Below are 22470 nucleotides of genomic sequence, written 5' to 3'. Positions count from 1 at the left end.
CTCACCACGGGTCTAGCTCTTTGCTCTTTGCGTGTTTTCAGTCTCAGTCTCTGATGGCATTTCGAAGTGAGCATTTCATTCGACGCGTTTCCATATACATATACATAGGGGAAAAAACCTAAAATTGTTTAATAGCTATTTTTTCAAACTAAAATAAATTGGGGCAATATTTATTCCGGGCGCCTGAAAGTATGAAAACGTTATATTTACCATTTCTTTGGGAAAATGTGTTGGTGAAACGCGCGTTGTGTGTGTTGTGACTGTGTTTAACCTAGATGCAAGAAGCGATTATGAAATAAGAAAACCATTTGGAATTTTATTTATGCTTTCACAAGCGGGACGAAGAGAGCTTTTAAGGAGAGCTATGTATTTTGTTTTTCCTTTGTCTGTGCTGGGAATACAGTAGTAGTTATATGGGATCGGCCGGGGGTGGCTTCCACCCGTTCCCAGCAACTACAATAGCATCTTTTTAGCCGGCAATCTCCTGACTTTTACATATACATATATGTATATATTTACCCTTACCGATTGTTGAGTTTTTCTTCCCTTACCGCACGCTATTCAGCATTTACCAAGTTATCGTTCATGTTTTTTTGTAGCCTACTTCTTTGGGTCAGTTGATATAATTAATAAAACTTGGGTTTTCCCAGTGGACCAATAAACGATGGTAACACGAATTTATCAAAAAACGCAATAGAAACAATATAAATGCTAGAAAAGGGAACCATAATCAAAGGAGATATGCTTATTTCACCTTATACGTATGTCCAGTTAACTGAAAACAACAATGGCTAAGATAATCAATATTGAAAAATATTGGAAGCATCAAACCAAAACTGTAAATCGTAATAACATAAATAATTAATAAAAGAAACATCGAAATTTATATATTATAATTATACTAATCAACATCAGAAACTGATAAAGAATGAGTCAAAGTTTTGAAAGTTTAATGCACGGCGAAGAAGAAGGTGGCAGAGATGGAGGTCCTTACTCGGAACGCCAATCCTCGGACGATATACAGGAGTCAACTGCAACAATAACAACGACAACAGAGACTACAAATGCCGGCGACGGTGGCGGTGGTGGCGGCGACGAGGATGATTTCACCGATGACAACAATTTTGAATCGAATTTGCGACGTCGCAAAGGCAAAATAATATCCTGTGCCAAGGAAACCATCGAGAACGGTGAGTGCAAAAGCAAATACCTACCTAACCTTATAAGGTATTTTAATATGTACTAGAGATTTGTTTTTCAAAATTTGGTCAGCTGTCTGTATATTTCGTAATGGTAAAAAAGTGTCTTTGAATATCTAGAAAAATCTAAATTAGTAGTAATTATCATGTTTATTCTCTCAAGAAATCTATTAAAATAATCTGATGAGTGAATTATTTAAACAAGAAAGCCGGAAATGTTTCTAAAGAATTAATCATTAAATAAAGCTAACTTTTGTACATTAATTTGCGTTGATTAAAAAATATTTTTTGTTTGAAAAACCCATCATAGCTACTGTCCACGTAAAACACAGAATATCATCTGATCCGGTTCGATTTGGTCTGATAAAAATTAGCTACATAAGAATAATTAACATTTTTTAAATATAATTTATCAGCAATAACTCAAGAGTAATCAAGAGTTAATTGTGCCGTTTATTTATTTGTTTATTTGCCATTGGATTTATCCATTAATCCCTAATCCCTAATCGCTTACTTAATTATATCTAAACTAACTCAAAGAGGCTAATGTATTTTATGCATTATCTTAAGATTGCTAATCTATTAAATAATATTTGTATTATGATAGTCAACTAAAATGGTTGGCTAGGGAAGCTGGCAGAGATTATGGTCGGAGAGATCTCTTTTACTGCGTTCCAAACTTTAAGATTAATTTTCAATTAGGCACGGTGCCAAGTTTATAGAACGTGTTTTTGGATCTGCTTCCAATTTGAGATGGCTCTGGATATTGGTATCTGCAATTTTAATTTTGTTTACATTAATTATATATGGAAAAGAAATAACAATTACCAATATACAAAAGATACAGTAAACCAATAAACTTCACTTAATACATTTATAATATTAAATCTTCTCCCTTTGCTGTTAAAAAATAAACAAATTTAGACCACCGTGTAATAGTTAATTAAATGTAATTCCATTTCGCTTAGGGTCCCAAGAGTCCCAACAATTTGTTATAAAATTCCATAGAATCTCAATTTGTTAGCTGTTTCAGAGATTGCACAACAAAATTAACAGCGTGTTGTGGCGTTTTGAAATAAACCCACGAGGGTGGCATGGCCCTTACCCGGCTCCTGTTCTCCCCTGGCTCCTAACTCGACCCTCAATCAGCCGCCCACTTGGCACGAGGGCGTTCAGGAAGTGCGCGGATTTACGTGTTGCCAAAATAGCAGACATGACTTTTAAACTTTGCTGGCAATCTAGGACAGCCCGAGTGTGTGACGTGGTGAACTTCCTCACGGGCCCCACTCGACAACTGGCCCCAATGCTCCATTAGCACCAACCCATTTGATGGGAAGTGCATTGCGTGCGCTAGACATTAGAAGAAATTTGGCGAATGGCTTTGGAAGCTCATCGATTTTTATCGAGTTCGTTGTACATGGCGTCTAGTAATGGAATTGAATCATACTTTTTGCCCATCAAATCAATCGTTGGCTTTGCGTCCCCATTTCTTTGCTCAGTGGGATCGCCTGCCTGCCTGTCTGTCTGTCTGTGTTTTCACTCGCTTTTTTGTTTGCCTTTGTTAAATATTGTTCCCCAGCCATTTCTATTGCTCTATCAGAAGCGATGGCTCCTCGAATTTTGGGTAATAGTCTTGAACAATATGTTTTCATTAAATATTTTATGAATTCGAAAAGAAGTTACCCACCTTGATGGACTTTAATGACTTCTGCAGAGGCTACGAGTATATTAAACAGTTGAGCAGATAGCTCCTTTGAGGATCTTGTTATATTCTTATCACCGATTCTGTGAAATGTTACTGTATATAGACACCAGCATATCTTATCTTACTTTAAAAGTATAGCATATATTCTATAAACACTTTATCAACCAGATTCTTTCATAATATTTTGTAAAATCCATGTGGCGGTATTCTCTAGAGTTTGGCCAAGATTGAGTACTTGCTATGCAAATGCGTGGCAAGTGTCGTGTGCACCAAGATACATCTTAGCAATAAGGCATCTACCAGGATAACTGTCTGATTCGTCCTGCCCCCAGGCATTGCCGTCAATCTTTCTCTTCTCTTCTTGTGCAGGATGTTTGGTGTGTATTTCCATCCGCTGCTTACATAGTTGCAATATGCGAATACTTTTGAAGATGTGGAAATTTGCAGGCAAGGACGCCTCTGGGGTGGTAAACGTGATTTCATCTTAAGCATTTCGGATTTTGTGAGGGTGGATTTCTAAAAATGGTAAAGATACCATCAGGACATAATTTCTCCGGCACAGTGCAAGTGGTTTAATTTCCGAATCATTTGAAGACACTGTTAATAGTTTTGATTGTGTGTTAATCTGATGAAAGTGTCTCTGAAACGTGTTAAGTTTTATACTGATACTTTGCATCTATTTAACTTAAAAGGGTATTGCAGTAATATACACTTCCAAGTCACAGTTCAAGCTATTTATTTGATAATTTTACCTACAGTCGTGCTTGGATTTACTTTGTTGTCTTGACAATACTCATGTTAAATCTTAAGCCTTAAAAATAAGAAGAGGAAAATCCTAAAATACGAAGAAGTCAAGGGAGGTGAATTGTTACCGTTTTCCATCCTGGAAGGATTTACCATTAAGTCATCGACCGACGTGGTTCCGCCAAAGTTCAGTTGAGATGCTCCCACTTTTCCGCCTTTTCCTCGCTGCTAGTCAGATAAAAATAAAAAACAGAGGATTGAGTCGAGAATAAAACGAAATGACCTCTTTGTCCGTATTTATATTGTATGAACTTGGTTCTTCTAACAAGTGTATTGGCCTTAGTCCAAAGTATACACAATTATTTATGTAGGTACAGTGGACTTTAGAAACATTTGATATGTCAGTTGATTTTTAGTAAATGGTGTTCTAAAGATTTCAAGTACAAACTATAAATATATACTCATTAGATTTGTTTGTTCCTACAATTATTTGCATTAATTGAATTTAATTTTCAATGAAGTGCACTTCCAACAGGACATTTTAAGGTAGGGCTTAGATGTGCACTATTAATACTTATAAAAGCATAAACCGTTTTAGCCTAATGCCGGAAACAACATGGCTTTAAATAAATCCACTCTTCATTTAAGACACGCGGCTTCATTTAGCTTGACGTTGTTGATTAAATTTCAGTCATCTTATTTCTTCATTGCTTTTATACAACAAATTATGTAATGCTGTGTGCCCGGTTCCTATTTCATTTTGGCGACCAGGAGATGGTTGGGGAGTCTGCCTTAAGCCGATTTCATTAATTATTCAACGCACTGTCCCCCAAGGGGGTCCTCTACTGGTGGTGCTGATTTAACTGACGAAAGCATTGGCAAAGCACTTTCTTGTCGGATTTGGCTTAGCATGGCGAAGGAGTCGTCCTTGGCAGTGTCGACTATCTAATGCATAGTAGCCTTGGTTTATGTTGATGGTCTGTACTTCATGTCCTGTATTGCTCGAAAATGGTTAAGATCGTATTAAACTAGGTTAACAAGATTTGACAACGAAGAGATTGGAGTTTGCCTACATTTAAGGTTATTAAGGAACGGTTCCTAACCACATTTTATCAAATGAATTTATCGTAGAGAAAAGCAAGAACTCACTTTGAAATATAAACTATCTAACTAAGTTCTCAGGATATAGTAAACATTATATAAAAGGAAACTTTGGTTTACTATTATTTTCAAAGAAATTATATAATTGATATGCTCTGTACACTTCCGATTAATGTTCTTTGGAAAAACTACCACTCCTTGGGAAACCTTGTCACGTTTATTTAACTTATTCGCTTACGTCTGTAGTTGCTTCTTACATTTTATTGGCCTTACTGTGACTGGCATGTTCTATTTTAGGTTCACAATAATATCTAACCAAGTTTTTCATTTACCCTGCTATGGTTTAATGCCTCAATTCCCCAGGATGTAGGATATATTCCCTGTGTCGCAGTTTTATGAGCAATGGGTTAATCCTCCAATGGAAGTATGTTTGGAATACCAAAAGTGGCAATTGTAGTTTGTGCATTGATTTGTTTATGAGTTTTATCCTTTTGGATTTTCACATAAATTTAAACAGCTAATTTGCTATATTTCTCATTTGATATATATATTTATCTCTGCATACATATGTTTCAGTGCCGCCATTAAGCTTGGAATAATTATGAGATTACGCATTACGTGATTTATTCAGCTGAGCAAATACTCCCGCATAGGTTGGTCGTGATTTAGTGGCGGCCTTGTTTCGTTTATAATTAGTTTCATAACCACCAAATGAATTATTTATTTTTACTAAGAATACAATTTTGATTGTAAACTTGGCATAATGCGTTTTTGTTGATTTATATTTAGAAACTAATTTCCCAAGCTTTGCATTTATCCTAGTTCTTAAAATAAATTGGAGGAAATCTCACATAAATACCTTAATTTGAGCTTCTTATAAATAATGTTTAGAATGTTTGAGGAGGGCTTAAGGCGATGCTCCAAAAATAACAAATGCCATCTTCTCAGTTGATGCTTAATTAATTATGCCGACATTTTCTTACTAAGACCAAAGGAAATACATAAGTCATTAGTGAGGAAGGTCAATTTTAGGATGAGGAAAGGATTTTGTGAATAAAGGGATTTAAAACCTTTCAATAGGTACTTAGGTGGCAAGGTTAATAAGAAATCTCTTTTTAAAAGTCTGTTTTAAAAAGCTTAATAAAAAACGAAATGAACATTCTGTAAAGTAGAGTTCAAGGTTATGCTGAAACCTTGCCAATGTTTGCCATCTTACAGACACATACTTAGAAGTAACTGCAACTGTTGAAATATTCATTAGAAATACAAAAGAAATCGATTTTTTGAAAAGCCCGCCTGTCTGCATGCCATTAATGAAGATAATATAGAAGGTTGTTTGCCCGTAATGAGCTTGGTGAACTTGAAAAGAAACCACCATTATTCTACTTATCAAAAGCAAACATTGACAAACAACCTGACAAACATTTCAAGTCATCTGAAGGGGCGTGTGTATGTTATTTGAGAAATGTAAAGAAAACACTGTTGAAAGTCAGAAGGTCACGGTCTTTATGGGGTTAAGAGGCTCCTTCCCTGCTATCTGCCTTGGTGCAGCTCTAAAAATTTACGTTTTATTTCCTGCAGTTTCTTTCTGCTTTCAAATTTTTACTTATAAATGGAATGCCAAGATAGAGGCATAATTAATAATAACCAAGTCATTTGGGCAACTGGGTGTCTGTGTTGATTACAACCATTTAAGCACCTCTGTCAATTAGTTTGTAAACAATTACAGAAGTTATTAAATTCTACTACTTTTAAATAAAGAAAACATTTGCCGAGTAGATTCTTAATGTTTTACTGCTAGTATAAGTCCTGTCCTACCATCCCATTACACTTCTTGTATATAGCAACCTAAAGTATCCTTAAAGGACTTCAACATCACTCGGTGTGTTTTAATTTGCATCTATTCTCTGTTGTTCATTTTCCAGCTTCCCGCCAATTACGCCGCAAAGTGCCCTATGCCGGTCATTTGATGACACCGCGACGCCTCTGGCTCAATAAAATTCCCACACAATGTGACGTGGTTATTGAATTTCCCGAGGATGCACCCAACGAGGCACTCCGCTGGCTCCTGGCACGCATACGCTCCCAACCACCGGCTGGTCTGGGTCTTTTGGTCCAGGTCAAGGCGCACGAGAGCACGCGGAGAAATGCTTTCTATGTCAGTGCTCCCGTGAATGTGTAAGTTAATTCCCTCCTTCAGGGGGTTTTCCTTAATTAAAAAGTTTCTCTTTTTTTATATGTGTGTTAATTTTAAATAGAGAGTGTATATACTTACGAGTGGTAGTACCGCGGGCTTTGTTGCTTTTACTGTTCAGTGGCCTAATTAGAATTTTTATAAGCTTATTGTCTCGTAATGGAAAATGTAAATGTTCTAGTCGGAACTATGAAAATGTAAATTTGATTTAAAAAAATAACAATCCTTTTAATATAATAAAAGAGGCTTCAAGGCAATTAAATGACCATTTTATTCAAAAATAACAAATCTTTATATGAAAAATGTTGATAAAGTTTTTGTGTGTGGAATATCTTTTAAAAGATCCTGGTTTTAACCCATTTTAAAAACATTTTCCATACTTTAAGATATACGCAAAATGCACTCCTTTTTTTGAAACTTGGGGATTGTATACACCTATTGAGCTTCTTATTTTGTTTTATTTAAAGTATTAGTATGATCAAAGCTTTGCAAAATCGTAAGTTTATTTTTATTTGTAGATAATATATAATGTGTCGTAGCAATTACTTCTAGCAATTACTTATATTTAGACTAGTATAACCCCTTTATAAAGTTAATTTTCTGTTCGTACAAGTAAGACTTCAAAGCGTTTCCTACGGTCTGTATACATTTTCTGTTCGGATTGATCTGCATTTCTTGTTTATTATTATATCTATAGATCATTTAATAATTGTAAATATTTATATTTTCACACTTCAGACTCTTTAGAGCCGCCGAAGAAGCCCGCCTGCCCAAGCGTCTGCGTCCCGATCTGGGGGGCGCCCTCAGGGAGTTTACTACCCGTGAGAGTCATTGCTTCCAGCAGCTGCGAGGGGATGTGGGAAGCACAGTTCTGTTCACTTCCCAAGAACGTCAGTGGTTAGTGCTCCAGGTTCTACAAGGTCTCCGAGCTGGATGCAGTGATATCGATGCACTACACGGACGGGCAGCCGTCGCCGAAGGTCAGAGCATAATGGCAGCCTGGCAGGATTCGGGCCTGATAACACAGGTTTTCCCGCTCCACGAGCCCAGTTCGTTGACACAACTTCAGACGCATTGGGTTAAGCAGATATTTGCACCGCAACCATTGGGTAAGTTAGGAACCCCTTTCTTGGTACACATGATATTCATATGTTGTTTTCTTTTCCAGATGACATTGCTGCCTATTTTGGCGTAAAGGTGGCCTTATACTTTGCCTGGTTGGGACATTACACCTGCGCCTTGGGCGTTCCCGCTGTATTTGGCACAATTCTTTACTTCATTTTGTGGGGCAAGGGTCAAACGGCTCAGGATATGGGCCATGTCCTTTTCTCTCTGTTCAATGTGGCATGGGCTTCACTTTACCTGGAAGCGTGGAAACGATATTCCGTGGAGTTGGCTTTTCGCTGGGGCACTTTATCAACGCCACCCGAGTTGCTAGAACCACCCAGGCCCTTGTATAAGGTAATTGCATGTCAGTCACATGCCAGACTTTGCATATATGATTAATTATTTAAATCGATTGCAGGGTCCTTTAGTGGAGAACAATGTTACGGGTCGCCTGGAACCCAAGGAGGCGCCTGCGTGGCAGCGTCGAGCTTTTCGCTACTTGGTTAGCTTTCCCATCATTGGATGCTGTCTGTGTTTGGTCTTTGCTGTGATGTTTCTCATGTTGCGTTTCCAGGTGAGTTGGCAATGAATAAAAAATAAAATCAAAGGTGTGTGTTTGTGTAAAATGATCTAAAATAATATCAAGAAAATACCCTTGCAAATATTAAGGTCCCATAGAGAGAGTTTTCAATGGAAATTCATCTAAAAGTAAATTTCAAATCATTTAACATTGCAGAATAAAGTAACTTGAATAATCACCGGAAATAAAAAGAAACGCGTAAAGTAGTATTATCAAATGTTTTCCTGTCGAATTAGAATTTATAAAATATTTATAAATAAAAACTCTTATATGCTTAAAACAAGTTTTGCCAGTCGATATATATCTATCTATATTTTAAGTTTGCAATATTCGAATGCGCAATAAATCAATGATTTGATTAGTGTTTCGGTCCCAATTATATATGAATTTATATCTAAACGTACATTGGATAATATCGATACTTTAAAGTCCGATATTTTTCAAAATTTAACATATTAATACACAAATAACATAATTTTTTTCTATATAACTTAAAATTGAAATTTTTTATTTGTGTCGATAAATGAATAATATCGGACTTGTCCTCTCGATATACATCTCTAAGAAAAATCGCCCTAAATATAGTTGCTCCTTGACATCGTAAACACTTGCTGTTTCATCAATGTTTTACAAAGTGAACGGGAAAATAAGCAAAAACGAATAATAATATATTAAATTTTTAAGAAAAACATTGTAGGGATTAGATTCTTATGTAGGAAAAACTATTTTATAGTTCCTAAGTTTAAGTTTACTACAGTTTTTTACTCGAGCTTTTCCTCATCAAATATTAGCGTGTTCTATTAAAAAACCTGGTAGAGAACAACATGTTGAAATGTTTACTAACTATTCACCGCGTAATTAATTAATAATTCAGGCTCTTCACCATAAACGTGCTTTCTAGTATTTTATATTTGCAATAACATTATTAGCTATAATGTAGTTTATGGGCCAAACAAAAGGACCTCATACATCATCAATGCTTTATTTTCGTTTGCAAGGGTATGTGCTGAGAGCACTTTTCGATCACGCACGAGGGTTCCACCCCAGCAAACCAAAACTATCGCGGAAGAGTCGCAGGCGACTCTTCTAGGCGATTAAATTGATCGCCCGCGACATCGCTTTCTGATCTTCCGTCGGGAGAAAATGGGACACGAAAGCGACTTAAAGGAGTCGCAGGCGATTCTTCTAGAAGAGTCGCAGAAGAATCTTCCGGAAGAGTCGCAGAAGAGTCGCCAGAGCTAGCATTAGAAGAGTATAAGAGTTTTTTTTTTTTAATTGTCATTTTTTGTTATTATAATTCAAAAAGGAAAATTATAGAAGTTATATACATTTTCAGCTTAGCCAGTCTTAATTTTAACAATTTTAAATTTAAATTATTTGTTACACCACCTAAAAATAAGGGAAACATATATTTTAAATATTTAATACACTTATTTAAATTGTTCAATTTAATTTCATATTGATACGCACCGCTGGATATACTATCCAAAACCGTACATTGGGCCTCGTTTGCATCATGTTGTAATTCATCTGTAAAACAATTAATTATTATTGAGTAAAGTAAACAAATTTAAGTTTAAAAAACTTACCATATTACGAAAACTGGGTTTCTGGCACTTAACTGAGTTTATAAAAAATAAGTACCGAAAAATTTCAATGTAGCAACACAGATTGACCGAAAATTATTATTATTATGTATTTTGTTTTTGTAAAATTACTGTGCTTTCAGACGCATTCTCTGTTTTGGATCTAAGTAACTTTACATTATCTTGCATTCCTTCAATTCCTTGATGTGTTCAAATGTTTTCAAAGTCGCCAAATGATCGCCTGGAAGATCAATCTTCCAGCAAATGTGATGCGACTCCCAGAAGATTGTTGAATCCGCTCGCTCTGGGAGTAGCTGGAGGACTTCTGGCGATCTTCTTCTGGCGATCTTCTGGGAGTAGGTGGAGGACTTCTGGCGATCTTCTGGGATCGGGAGTCTTCTGGGAGTCGCCATCACGATTGTTGAATCGCCGCTCGCAAGTAGCTGGAGGAGTTCTGGCGATCTTCTGGGAGTAGTGGAAGACTTTTTGATTACTGGAGGAGTCTTCTATGAGTCGCCAAGAAGAGTCTTCTGGGCGAAGACATAACTGAGTTTATAAAAAATAAGTACCGAAAAATTTCAATGTAGCATTCTCTGTTTTGGATCTAAGTAACTTTACATTATCTTGCATTCCTTCAATTCCTTGATGTGATCGGGAGTCTTCTGGGAGTCGCCATCACGATTGTTGAATCGCCGCTCGCAAGTCTTCTGGGAGTAGCTGGAGGACTTTTTGGCGACGATCTTCTAGCAGATTGATCTGCCAGGCGATCATTTGGCGATCGTGATGGCGACTCCCAGCAATCAGAAGATCGCCAAATGATCTTCTGGGAGTCGCCATCACGAATCGCCGCTCGCACTTCTGGGAGTAGCTGGAGGACTTCTGGCGAGTGGCTGGAGGACTTCTGGCGATCTTCTGGGAGTCGCGGTAGCGATTGTTGGATCGCCCCTCGCCAAGAAGAGTCTTCTGGGTAGCTGGACGACTTTTTTATGGCGATTTTCTGGAAGATTGATCTTCCAGGCGATCATTTGGCGATCATTTGACGATCATTTGGCGACTTTCAAAACATTTTCAACATCAAGGAAAGAAGGAATGCAAGATAAGAGTCGCTTTCGTGTCCCATTTTCTCCCGACGGAAGATCAGAAGATCGATGTCGCGGACGATCAATCTGATCGCCTAGAAGTGTGGCCTGCGACTCTTCCGTGATTGTTTGCTGGGCTACCTTGCATACACACCACGCACACGCAAAAGTTATTTCGACTTCCGGTTGTTAGCCTTGCTGCTGCGAAGCATTAAGGTAGCTCCATTTTATGCATTTTACACAAAACATTATTCTTAGTTCTTTAAGCTATTTGTCATGCATTCATTTCGATAATCCTGGGAAAAGAAACTATGTAAAATTGTAATTGTAATCACTCATCTCACGCATCGTTGAATTGTTTTTCTATTTTCTTTAATACTCTTGTGTTTATTTTCTGTTCGTTTTTTTGTATTGTTGTATACTTCACAGGATTGGCTGGATCACCATAAAATACCAGATCGAGGAATCGCTCAATGCATGTATAATTTGCACAAGGTTCTTATTAATTTGTATTCTACATTTGAACTGTTCAGTATCTATATATCTATCTCTGTTTTATTTTTCATTAAGATATAACAGATTAAATAAATCAGATCAATAAATAAAACATTTTATATTAGGTGTAACAGAAAATATAAATATTTCAAAATTTGACTATATACATTAAACCGTATTTAAACATTGCGATAATAAGTCGATATCCTGTTCAATCACCAATTGCACCAATTTCCGTTTCGGTTTAAATTAAGTTATTGGAAATGAATATCTATAAATATATAAAAAATATAAATATACATAATGACGATTTTTATACTAAATATATGAAAATGTTAATATACGACTTTTTCTTCAGTGATACAGAAATGTTTCTCAAGATCCCTATTCTAAATAAATTATTAAGTCAAATGACAAATCCATGACTTCAAAACCCAGGAAAATTTTAGATTTTTATTGAAATCTTAAGCTTTCGTATTGCATTGTTGTTGAGGAAATACAAATATATGTAGTATTTTCAATCCTTGGCTTCAAGGTTATGGAAATTGTTTTGTTTCCTCCCACTCTGGCACCAAGCAAATTTTCATTAAAAGTTTTCCACACACATATGCAAACTGCTTGAAATATTTTTGCAAAGGCTATTATTTTGCCTATATGGAATTGTATTCTTATTTTACGGGATGGGAATAAAAACACTCGGCTGTCGGAAAGTAAACTGCCTTAGGAAGTGTTAAAGAAAAGCATAAAATTGCAAGATTAAAGCCAGTATTTTTAATGTTTATTTAAAATTACTCCCCATAGTGGCAAAAGGCATTAAAGAACATAAAAACGTTTCATTGTATAATAACTTAGGGAAGATAATTTATAATATTATATAGAACTAACTATTCCATCGATTAAATCGACTATTCAAATTCGCACCTCAAAGTCTAAAATATATTCAATATCATTTAATCCAGAGTTGTGGTTTCCTCAAATTGACATGAAATAAACTGCTAATGATGCTAATGAAATCCATAAAAAATTACACAATTATTCCTAATTGTGTTATTAATCCTTGAGAATATAACACGGAAATAATGAAATCAAATTGACTGCATAAACATTGAATAAGCAGTGCCTTAGCAGAACGAGGAGAAATAGGAAAATGTACAACGAAGAATGAATAATAAGTGCAGGTTAATTAGGGAAACAAAATACGGAAATAACAGAGTTTTATGGACTACTCAAGGACCAATGGACTGGGCTGATTTATTTCAATTGTGTTTTATTTTATTATATTTTCCATAGGACTGGTGGGACTCCAAGTTGCCCGAGGATAGTGTCTTATGTTGTCTCAGTGTCATACCCAAGGTTTTGCTTGCAGGAGCCATTACCTTAATGGACGAGGCCTACTTTAAGTTGGCCGTTTGGCTCAATGACAAGGGTAAGTTGAAGAATTTTTTCGGGTTAAGAACTTACTAAATTAGTTTATAATATTTCTCAATAGAAAACTATCGCCTGCAGTCGAAATATGAAAATCACTTGATAGCAAAAGTGGCTCTTTTTCAGTTCGTGAACTCGTTTCTTTCCCTTTTCTATATTGCTTTTTACTTGCGCGACGAGGACAAGCTCAAAGAGGTGTGTGCGTGTGTGTTTGCTACTTGACCTTATTACAGGATCAAAATATTCACAAAATATCCACTTTCCTTAGCAATTGGCTGGCCTGCTTATCTCCCGTCAAATCATTGGAAACCTTCGCGAGTCGGCCATCCCCTATTTCGTTGAACAGTGGAAGTTAGCAAAACTGAGCTTCAATATGTGGGGTGCCCTGAGTCCCACCCAGAATGTTACCCGCAGCCTGGCGGAAGAGCTGGCCACGGCGGAAGCGGAGCTGAAGGCAGAGGCCAGCGGAACGCCCACAAAGACGCATCAGCCGGAGTCTACCAGTAACCGGAATATTGGCCAGGCCGAAATCGAGAGCTCGTTGTACAAGGTGAGAGACGCAAGACCTTTTAATTATTGAATTTTTTCCTGACTTTTGCTTTTCCTTACAATCAGTACGATGGCACTTTTTCGGACCACTTGGAGATGCTCGTGCAGATGGGCTATGTGGTGCTCTTTTCGGCCGCCTTTCCCTTGGCTGGAGTTTGTGCGTTGGTTAACAACCTGATGGAGATTCGATCGGATGCTTTCAAGCTGGCCCATGTCCATCAACGGCCATTTGGACAACGTGTGGCTAATATTGGAACCTGGCAGAACGCCCTCAGCATTCTGTCGCTCGCCGCTGTTATCGTGAACTGCGCCTTAATTGGCCTCTCTGGGCAGGTGTCCAGGCTATGGCCAGGTTTGACGACAGCGCAGACCATCATTTTGATTGTCACCCTGGAGGTGAGTTCTGTAAAGAGGATGGTGTTGTTAAGACTAAACTAAACTAAACTACGGAAGACTGTCTAGTTGCTTTCCCTGCATACTCTCGATGTTATACATTATTATAATTATTTATTTCTTATTAAAATCACAGCATATTATGTTGGGTCTGCGGCAAGCTCTCACCTGGCTCCTGCCAGAGTTACCTTCCTGGCTGGCTGCGGAAATCGCACGGGCCGAGCACTGTCGCCGGGAAATGCAGTGCAAGGGTACATCACCACGACCCACCCCACCCACCCCACAGTCGACCACATCCACGCAGGAACAGGAAGGTGGAGTGCCAGCGGAGAGTGGCGCAAATAGCACCAGGGATCAGTCCATGGAAAGTCAGGTGGCCGAGGACATGTTGCTCTATGGACAGGAGTTTCCCGGGTACGGCCGTAACATCGAGGCAGATGTCAATATTTATGAGAATCGCGATTCATCACCTGATTCGCCGCCCTCGCAAGTGAGTTATAATATACAGAATCTGAATATATTTTCATCTAAACTGATTGGTTAATCCTTCCAGACAAGCACTATACTCATTAGGCCTTTGCATGAGTCAACGCCACCGCAAGGCGGTGCCTCCCTCACCAGCTTACATCAGGACGGTAATGGCGGGTGAGTTTCGTTTTCATTACAATAATAATAAGTTAGCTTCCTGGGAACCTAAGTATTTTGCACACGCCAATGTGCCGGGTTAACCCCCAACTCAATTAACATGCACACCAGACCACTTTCAACTAAAGCCAATACACATATTTTATATATTAAAGCTCTTGAAATTTATATAAGCCCCTCCTTCAATTATTTTAGCTTTTACCTATGAAAACTTCATAAGAAACTGCATAATGGCATATTTAATTTTAAAGAAATTCTTTAAAAAACTTTAACCTTTTAAATGTCTTCCTTTTAATCGTTATATCTACATTTAGGTATATTAAGCTATCTCATAAATAGTTATATTTATATATTATACATTTTTATCTCTTTTTTATAAATAAATTTATCTAATTCTTTTCCCACTTTCCTCTCACGCTTTATATGTGACTTCTCACAGAGCTTCTGCCAGCACGCAAGCGCTGAACGCTGCCTCATATGCTGCCCGTCTGCAGTCGATGCATATTCAAGAAATACCGCCATTCCGAAAGAAATCCACCGATTCTCCTGATCATACTGGGAGCAGTACCAGCAGCAGTCCCCAGAGGACCACTATGCGACAACTATCGGCGCAAAGGGAGCCCCAGCAAACGATCCCAGAGATACCACCTTACAAGACGCGCAAGATATCTGCGGAGAGTGCTATGCATCTTAATACGAGCGTAAGATCCTGGACTAAAGGCTGTTTCAGGCTAAATTCCCGATTTCCATTTTGATCGATTTACGAAAAGTTAAATATTCCATGCTGTAGAGCTCCTTTCTTCATGCAAACAATATTGTTTGCATTATACATTTATTTAAATTAAATTAAGTTTAGATATTTTAGCTCCAACTCTGTATATTTTGATCAAAATGGAAGTGGGTAACATTATAGTTTATATTGTAAACGGGAATTTCACAATAGTTTCCATAGTAAAATGATGTAATCTGTAGCTGCTCAATGTACTGTGTGTGCGTCTGTAGACTCTAACATAAACTGTCAAAAGTCTAAAAAGTTATGACCTTACTAACAGTCTATAACTCTCCTGAAAACCCTTACTTTCACTTTTAATTACCTATTCCTGTTCAATTTAATATAATGAAAAATTTTATATGGATTTGTATATTACTAAGATCCAGGGGTGTATCAAGAATTTCAAAAATATTTGCTGTACTAACTACAAAAGGAAACGAATAGAAGAAATAATAATAGAATGCCTTACAGTATATCAGCAAAATTTCAAATCTTGTCTAATGAATTCTTAGAAAATCCAAGGCATAACTAATTTAAATATAGTTTAGTTATTTTCTTATACAAATAATAAGTTAACCTATGCCCTCACTCTACACTATAGCTATTTTTGGGCAGCAATGACGTTACATATTGAATAGCACATTAAATGAAAATGCACTTCCCCCCCACTCAATGAGTTTACATCACTTTTAAAGGAAATTAAATACCTAACCGAAACTCCCGCTCGACTTTTGTCATTAAAGGACAAGCTACACATAAAGCTTCACGCACCAGAATGGATGTCACGTTTAAAAGTCAACGACAATGTCAATCTGCATAGAAGCATAGATTGCATTGCAAAGGTAGCGATGAGATACGTACTACTCACATATGTTCGCATTCATATATATACAATCGGATGCATATAACTAAGAATAATGTTTTTGTTACTTGATGTGTCTTGTTGGTGTGTTTTTCCTTGACAACTGCAGGATCAGTAGAAAATAGTCCTTTCATATACAATTATAACCTCGTTTGAAATCGCTTTTATTGGAACTGAAGTTGGGACAGCGGGAAAAAATGCAACCAAATTGATTTGGCATGGCAAAAGCTTCCAAACACACAATACCATGCTCTGGCTTCTACTAAATCACTCACCCACAAACTCACTAAGAATGGCATGGACTCTTAGCAACATACACCAGCATACACTATCAGACTCTTCCCCGAAAGCTTTTGATGTCTGTAGACCTCGACTATATTCATATACTTTTTCATTTTATTAAAAACAAATAACTAATTATATTACTTGAACTTACTTAAACCCCAAGGAGCTCGGCAACACGTCTGGTCCCACGGACATTCTAAAGCCAGCTCCATCGTGGTGCAATGTGGCCATGAAGTCCGGCGCAACTGGAATACCACCATCGCAGCAGCAAATAGTCGCTTCCTCGTCATCATCATCGGGAGGAGGTGGCAGTGTCTTTAGTCCCAGTGGAGCTGGACCTACTGGAGCTGCTGGTGGAGGCCTTCCCAGTTCCCAGTCAAGGCCCAGTGTCGGTGCCCTGTCCAATTCCTCATCCAGTTCATCCCATAAGCAGCAACAAAAGCTGGCCAAGGAAGAGAAAGAGCGCGAGAAGGAAAAGGAGAAGGAAAAGGCTAAGGAAAAGGAAAAGGAAAAAGAAAAGGAAAAGGAGGCACAGGCACAGGCAGCATCCACATCAGCGGGAAATACAGATGACGAAGCTAAGGGTAAATGCAAAGCTACTATTTACCATATATTTATGTATCACACTATATTACTAACTATACTTTTTCCTATTTTCTTATATCCCTAACCTTTAGCCGCTGAACTGGCTGCTAAAAAATCACGACTTAAGCAGAAGCTGGTCAAGAGTGCCAGGTCTGTGGCTATATTCTCACTCAAATTGAAGGAGCGAAGACAACGAGAGGCTGAGAAGGCAGCCACCATAGCTGTAGAGCATGCCAAGGTAGGTCTATAAAATAGAACCAGAATCAGAAAGATTTAAGTTATATGTTTTCTTTATTTTTAAGGCTCTGGCCAAGCTGCCCATGCCTCAGCCAGTGGGCGGTGAATTGTCCCTGATACCCATCGAGCAACTAATACAAATTGAGGACATCAAGCCTTCACTCAAACCTACAACGACATCGGGAACGACAGGACCAACATCTTCCAGTCAAGCCGGATCTTCTATGTACCACCAACAGCATCAATATCAGCAACAGCAGCAGCAACATCAGCAACAGCAGCAGCAGCAGCAGCAGTATCAGCAACAGCAGCAGCAACAGTATCAACAGCAGTATCAGTATCCGCCTTCACAAGCACATCCGAACACGGACAATTAAGCTTACAACACACACAGATTTCGCACACTTTGTAAATAGTTTTCAATACACTCCCCCACTCTCCACCCCATTCAGTCGCAACTCGACTTTTTCGAAGTTACTGATGATCATAGGTATATGAGCAAATTTGCTGAATGTGTGTCTTGTCCAGAGTTGGAAGCAACTAATTTATTACATTTTAGACTAGCAGTAGGTGAATTAAGTTACTCAATTGACAAGTGTTAAATGTTTTTTGTATATTAATTATGTTCCAATTTGAGCCAGTTTTGTATGGATAAAATTCAAAGTATCGTCTTTTGAGAATCTAATAGACTTTTATATACAAAACTGCATAATGCAAAGATGATGATAATCCCGGGTATTCAGCATTAGATGTTTTGCATCTGAATTAACACAGCTGAAAAAATAGTCCTTAAGGCTAGTGCTCAGATCGATGAGAAGAAATGATTAAATTAAGGTATTCAAGGAAAACTATAATCAATGACATTGGCCGAACTCTGGTTTTATTTTCCTACATTAGCTAAAGCCTAATGAACACAAACTTACGAATGATTACTATATTAATAAGATACATTATTTGTTAAAAATAGGTTGCAGGATTTATTAATATTATTAACCCAAGCTGACTTTGGTTCATGTGGTAAAAGACCTCAGTTTAGATTATATGCAGTTTCTTTCAATAAAGAATTTAGTATTCTTTGTTTGGGGAGATATTTCTTTCTAATTTTTATAAATGCAGATATAAGTCTTATCTTTAAATACCCAAATTTTGACAATCGAATTTGATTAACAATTGCAAACACATTTTTTCAATAAGAAATAAGGCCTTGTATATTGTTTTTAAGCAAATTTCATGTTTTATGAGTAATAATTTATTTAAAATAAGATTAGTTTGTCAACAAACAACTGACTGAGCAGCAAGATGTTAACTTTCTCTGCTGGCAAACAAGTGTCGATCTGAGTACTAGTCTTTAACCAAAATGCTATATATTAACAGTTTAGACAGAAAAGTTGTGAAACGAATTTTTGGTTAGCATATTAGAAGTTAATGTGTTTTTGGTAGTAATTGTTGTTTAGAGATTAGGCCTAAAACAAATTTGTTACCAAATGTTGAAATAGTTACATTTTATATTTACGTTGCCAGTGAGTATGCATAATATATTAATTACGCAATAAAAAATAAACTCTCACATGCAAAACAAACGTAAGCCATTACACGATCAAAGACAAACACTGTGAGAAAGTATCGTCCATTGTTCCTTCCATATACAAGGATAAAGTCTTCGCACTCGCTTTTAGCTACGATAAACCAGTTCAAATAAAAACCGAGAATAATTTAGGAACTGCAGCTTAACCTCAACGAATCAAAACAGATATTTTCAATCGTTTTACTAAGTACTCGCTTGATCAACGAACTTTCACCGTTTACACGTAAACATTGCTGCACTCAAAAACTCACGAAATTGATATTTGTAAATATATTTAAGATAATAAGTGTAATTGAATAGATGTACGCAGGGTACACTAACGTAATTATAAGTGTGCTCTTGTGTTAAAAAAAAGCCCAAAGTAAAGCAATTAATTACAAATTTAAATAAATGTTTTATAACTGATGGGAGGATTTGAACGAAGTGTTGAATACTTTTAGGATTATGTTCAATTATTCAAGCTACTCACTGTGATGTCTGGCAATGTTCGGGTACTTGGGTTGTTTCGTGGACACACAAGAAATGAATATAAATATTCTGTAAATATAAATGTGATATATTATTTTTAAAGACATAATCCTGTCATGAAAAGCAGGGAAGAAAGCACCCTTACGAACAGAATAGTAGATTATTAATCACTAATCCATTTCATTCCTGCTTTGTAATAGTATCCTAGAAACTTCTTTTGCAAGAATATTTAAAATTTAAAATCTCATGGTTCCCACTAGAATCATATTTAATTTTATTAGAATACTATTTTATAACTTTTTCATGGTAGCAAAAATCTAGTTTAAACTTAAAAGTAAACATTCCCCTTCACCAAGACTTAAGCAATCACTAGTATTCTGTGTAATTGTCCAGTGAAATATGTAAATCCTGTACGCGTCTCAGATAAGCTCTCACCTTAATTAAAAGGGTCAAGGATAATGGATTCTTGAGGGTCAGTTGTGGAAATTTTCCAGAATTGATTGCACTTGTCACTTGCATCTGTCTGACGGTGGGTTAATCATTACGTTTAAATCAAACAGAATAGCTAGTCCACCACAGAACTCGATGGGTACAAGTGTTTTATTTTGTTGCTGTGCTTTTTTTTGCAACAACATTTTTCATTTTGTTTTATAGCCAAGCTATAAAAGAATGCTGGACGCGGGTCAAGTCAACCCTCCAGCTCCTCAAGCTCCAACTCCAGTCGAAAGGGTCTCTCGCAACTCCACGTACAAATCTGTTACCTCAGACCCCATGCCTTGTTCATCGCCATCAACACTTGTCATTGTTGCAGGTGAGCTGAGCTTGAGCTGCCTGTAACTGATTTGAGTTGGCTGATAAAATGTCTGGCCTGAGTAGTCGTTGGTCATTTGCCAGCTTAACAAACGCACATCTCACGTACGGCTAATTAACGCGCGCTTTAATGCCTCGCTCCCGTAATCCCCCAGCCCCCTCAACCCACTCCATACTCCATACCGTTGCTCCCTGGATTGGAGTGACTGTCACCCTCCTTTGTCCCGAAGGCACGAGTCGCATTACGAATGCATTATGTCGGTGTGAGTCTGTACTACTACTATTTGGTTAAATTTTTGTCCAATTTCGCAGGTCTACAGAGTCTGTATGGGACTTGGTGGTCTAAAGGAACAATATGAGTATTTAAACCAATTAAAGGACAATGAAAATATTAAAATATTTCGTGCTATTTTTATATTAATAAGCATTTCCTGTGACTTGTCATTTGTTAATATTTATATGCTTTCAGTTTGGTAATTTTTATATCTTGTAAGTAAGCAATTACTTGGACCTCGTTGATTTTCAGGGGAAGAACATAATATTCATAGTGATCAGGTGGGCATCTAATGTTTTAGATACCGTAGCTCTTTCCGTTATGTGTTTTTTAAGGGGCTTATACCATATGTCCTAAGGTTCAGTGATCCGCAAAACTTTTAAAACAATCCCACTAAAATATGCTACTTTAAAAAAATAAATAAGCATACTATTTATCAACCATCAATACATTAATCACATATGAAAGGCTGAGCGGTTCTATAATATATTGAAAATGTTTGCAATGCAGTGGTGGAGTCATATTCTATATATACCCTATATACTATGTATAATTTGATTTTAGATATTATCTGTATATCAGTATCTCTACTATATGCTTTATATATTATTACCTTATAGAGAAATATGTACATTTTTATGCTTGGAAGATGGCCAATGTCTGTTTAGCAGAAATTTCCGCAATAATCAAAACCAAGGAGCCAAGATTTCAAATATCTTGCACTTAACTGCAGTTAAGGAATGCCAAAAAACAACTAACTAATAAAAAATTAAAAAGAAAAGATCAATCAAAATGTCCAACTTGAACATAAACAAAAGCCATGCCAAAAAGGTGACATCAAAATAGTGGTTTCACGACGATCCGAGAAAAGAGCTACATATGCTGCCGTGTAGGAAACCATAACGAGCTATAAGCTGAGCACTTGGCTCACTGGAGATCGCGAAGGTTGACCAAGGTAGCATATAATATGGTGATGGAAACAGACAACGCTTTATGAGTGATATTACTGTAAGATAATGAGCAACAAAAGGCAAAACTAAAAACTTTTGGGGCGGTGTCTCTGGGGGATACAGGTTGGTGAAATCTCTTTTGGAGTCTGTGTGTGCACCTGACCCGAAAATGTTTCACATTGCGCGAGTTACAGTTAAACGCCATTTTTCCATTGAATTTCGGGTGTTACCTTTTTTTCTGTGTTTTAAAGATCTCTGGTTCCGACGAGAAAGCGAGGCTGCGAGAGACTGTGGAGCTGGGGTCCCATCCAGTAGCCACCAATTTGTCTGTCCGAAATGGTTGGATGGGCCATTAATATATGGTCAGTGATGGGGAAGGGAGGATGTCCAGGAGGAGAATGGGGTTGCCCTCGAAAATAAAATGAAACGACAGATACGGCCACGCCTCGAGGGCGCAACGGTAAATGGCCCCCAAGACTGTGTTTCGGTATTTGCGTTTTTTCGAGACTTAACTTTAGTCAGAGTGTCGAGTTGTGAGTTTCGAGTTGTGAGTCGTGAGTTTGTGGGTCTGACCCATGGTTTATTCACCTGTGGTCATAGCCACTGAGAGCTTAAATTAAAATTAAAATTGTTATAACATTTTGTTGGTGGTGTTGACGCCGCTGCTGTTTATCTTAATGAAACTTTTTAAATCACTTTTAAGAGCTTCGCTCGGTTTTTTTTCTGTCGGTCGGAGCTATAAAAAGCATACACTGTATATAGCACATATAGAGAGAGTCCAGACCAGACCCTCTCGGATCTCTTTGATTTAAATGCATTTAATTTTGAGGCATGTGAAAA

At 37.3% G+C, this 22470-nt stretch overlaps 1 protein-coding gene across 9 annotated transcripts; it reads left to right on the top strand.

The window, feature by feature from the left end:
• The first annotated feature begins 42 nt into the window (after positions 1 to 42).
• On the top strand, positions 43 to 19519 carry wwk (anoctamin 8 white walker). 9 transcript variants are annotated; one of them, XM_086841097.1, is made up of 17 exons: positions 43 to 189; positions 772 to 1190; positions 6675 to 6927; positions 7682 to 8052; positions 8112 to 8404; positions 8469 to 8624; positions 13081 to 13216; positions 13280 to 13410; positions 13484 to 13765; positions 13831 to 14160; positions 14294 to 14647; positions 14711 to 14802; positions 15242 to 15503; positions 16318 to 16416; positions 16885 to 17305; positions 17399 to 17544; positions 17609 to 19519. In XM_086841097.1, the coding sequence occupies exons 2-17, from the start codon at positions 929 to 931 to the stop codon at positions 17918 to 17920; spliced, it is 3900 nt and encodes a 1299-aa protein (XP_086697223.1). In that variant the 5' UTR covers positions 43 to 189; positions 772 to 928; the 3' UTR covers positions 17921 to 19519. The 9 variants fall into 9 exon arrangements, with proteins under 9 accessions (XP_086697223.1, XP_086697221.1, XP_086697227.1 ...); XM_086841095.1 differs by having other exon boundaries at positions 600 to 1190; XM_086841098.1 differs by having other exon boundaries at positions 44 to 189; positions 916 to 1190.
• Positions 19520 to 22470: the final 2951 nt, after the last annotated feature.

The sequence above is a fragment of the Drosophila serrata genome, unplaced genomic scaffold, assembly GCF_035046125.1.
Source record: "Drosophila serrata isolate PLE 108 unplaced genomic scaffold, ASM3504612v1 contig_100, whole genome shotgun sequence".
Classification (NCBI taxonomy): domain Eukaryota; kingdom Metazoa; phylum Arthropoda; class Insecta; order Diptera; family Drosophilidae; genus Drosophila; species Drosophila serrata.
Note: the sequence above shows the minus strand (reverse complement) of the source record. Positions and strands in the feature narration are given on the sequence as shown.